The sequence below is a fragment of the Perkinsus marinus genome (genome assembly GCF_000006405.1).
Source record: "Perkinsus marinus ATCC 50983 genomic scaffold scf_1104296954132, whole genome shotgun sequence".
NCBI classification, from domain to species: domain Eukaryota; phylum Perkinsozoa; order Perkinsida; family Perkinsidae; genus Perkinsus; species Perkinsus marinus.
The window spans coordinates 1-1044 of NW_003208248.1; the positions used below are offsets into that span (position 1 = coordinate 1).

General features: G+C 53.9%; 1 protein-coding gene across 1 annotated transcript; it reads left to right on the top strand.

Moving 5' to 3' along the window:
• Nucleotides 1-483: 483 nt before the first annotated feature.
• Pmar_PMAR012276 (hypothetical protein) lies at nucleotides 484-739 on the top strand (the record flags this gene model as incomplete). Its single annotated transcript, XM_002776169.1, has 1 exon — nucleotides 484-739. A coding segment is annotated over one exon (256 nt), but the record flags the coding sequence as incomplete, so codon positions are not given.
• Nucleotides 740-1044: the final 305 nt, after the last annotated feature.

Here is a 1044-nt window from a genome sequence, read left to right on the forward strand (position 1 = left end):
ACAGAGAGTCAAGATAGTCTGGACAAGGTCCAGCGCTGGCGGGGTCTGCCTATCTTACCATGGCAACCTTGGGTCAAGACTACGATCCGGGACAAAGAAAGAGCCAAGAGCTATGCGCAGGCGGCTCTCCTCTCCGGAAATGCCATCTTTACCGATGGCTCGGTGGTCAAAGACCGTAAGACCGGTGCTGGAATGGTGGTATATCGTAAGGGTGTAGAAGTTCATTCCAACTACTGGAAACTCTCTCCTTACGCTACTACTACGGACTGTGAACTCCTCGGAGTTCTTGAGGCAGTTCGCTGGGTTATCCTGACGACGGAAGGAGAGGAAGAATGGGCAGTCTTCACGGACTCTCAAGCAGTACTCAAGATCCTGTCGTCGAGATCTACGGTGGCTCGGCGGGACAAAGCGAGACAGATCACTCTGCTCTTAGCTGAAATCCCGGACAAGGTTACCTTCCACTGGGTGCCTGGTCACAGTGGCATGTTTGCTAATGACCGAGCCGATGAATTGGCAGCCAAGGGTGCCTCCATGATGGAAGTCTCTGCGGAGACGGAAATCAGTGTGAAGACCCTTAGGCGTTATCAGGCCGAAGCCGGGCGTCTGGCACTGCGTAAGTGGTGGTCAGACAAACGGGCCGGTCTAGGCACTTGCGTCAATGACTTCTTCTACTGTGCCTCGCATGCGAGGCTATGGAGTCGAGGGGAAGTTACACCCGCTGGCAGTGCCGTGGTTTTTGGTAGGGCTCCCACTCCTGCGCATCTTCACAGGTGTGGAGTAATCGCTTCCCCAGAATGTGATTGCGGAGCTCCGATAGGGGATGTTAGACATCTCCTCCGTTCCTGTCCGCTCCTAGAGCATGCTAGGAAACGGGTCAAAGGTGGTGTACCCTATCACTTCTATAGAATGGTTGTCGATTTAAAGCGGCGCAAGGCCTTCAATCGGCTGTTTTTGGCCCTCATGCAGCATCTAGATGCTCGCAGGGGTTTGCTGTAGCTGCCACACATTCTCGGGCTGGTGCAGCTGTATATCGTTTCCAAGTAT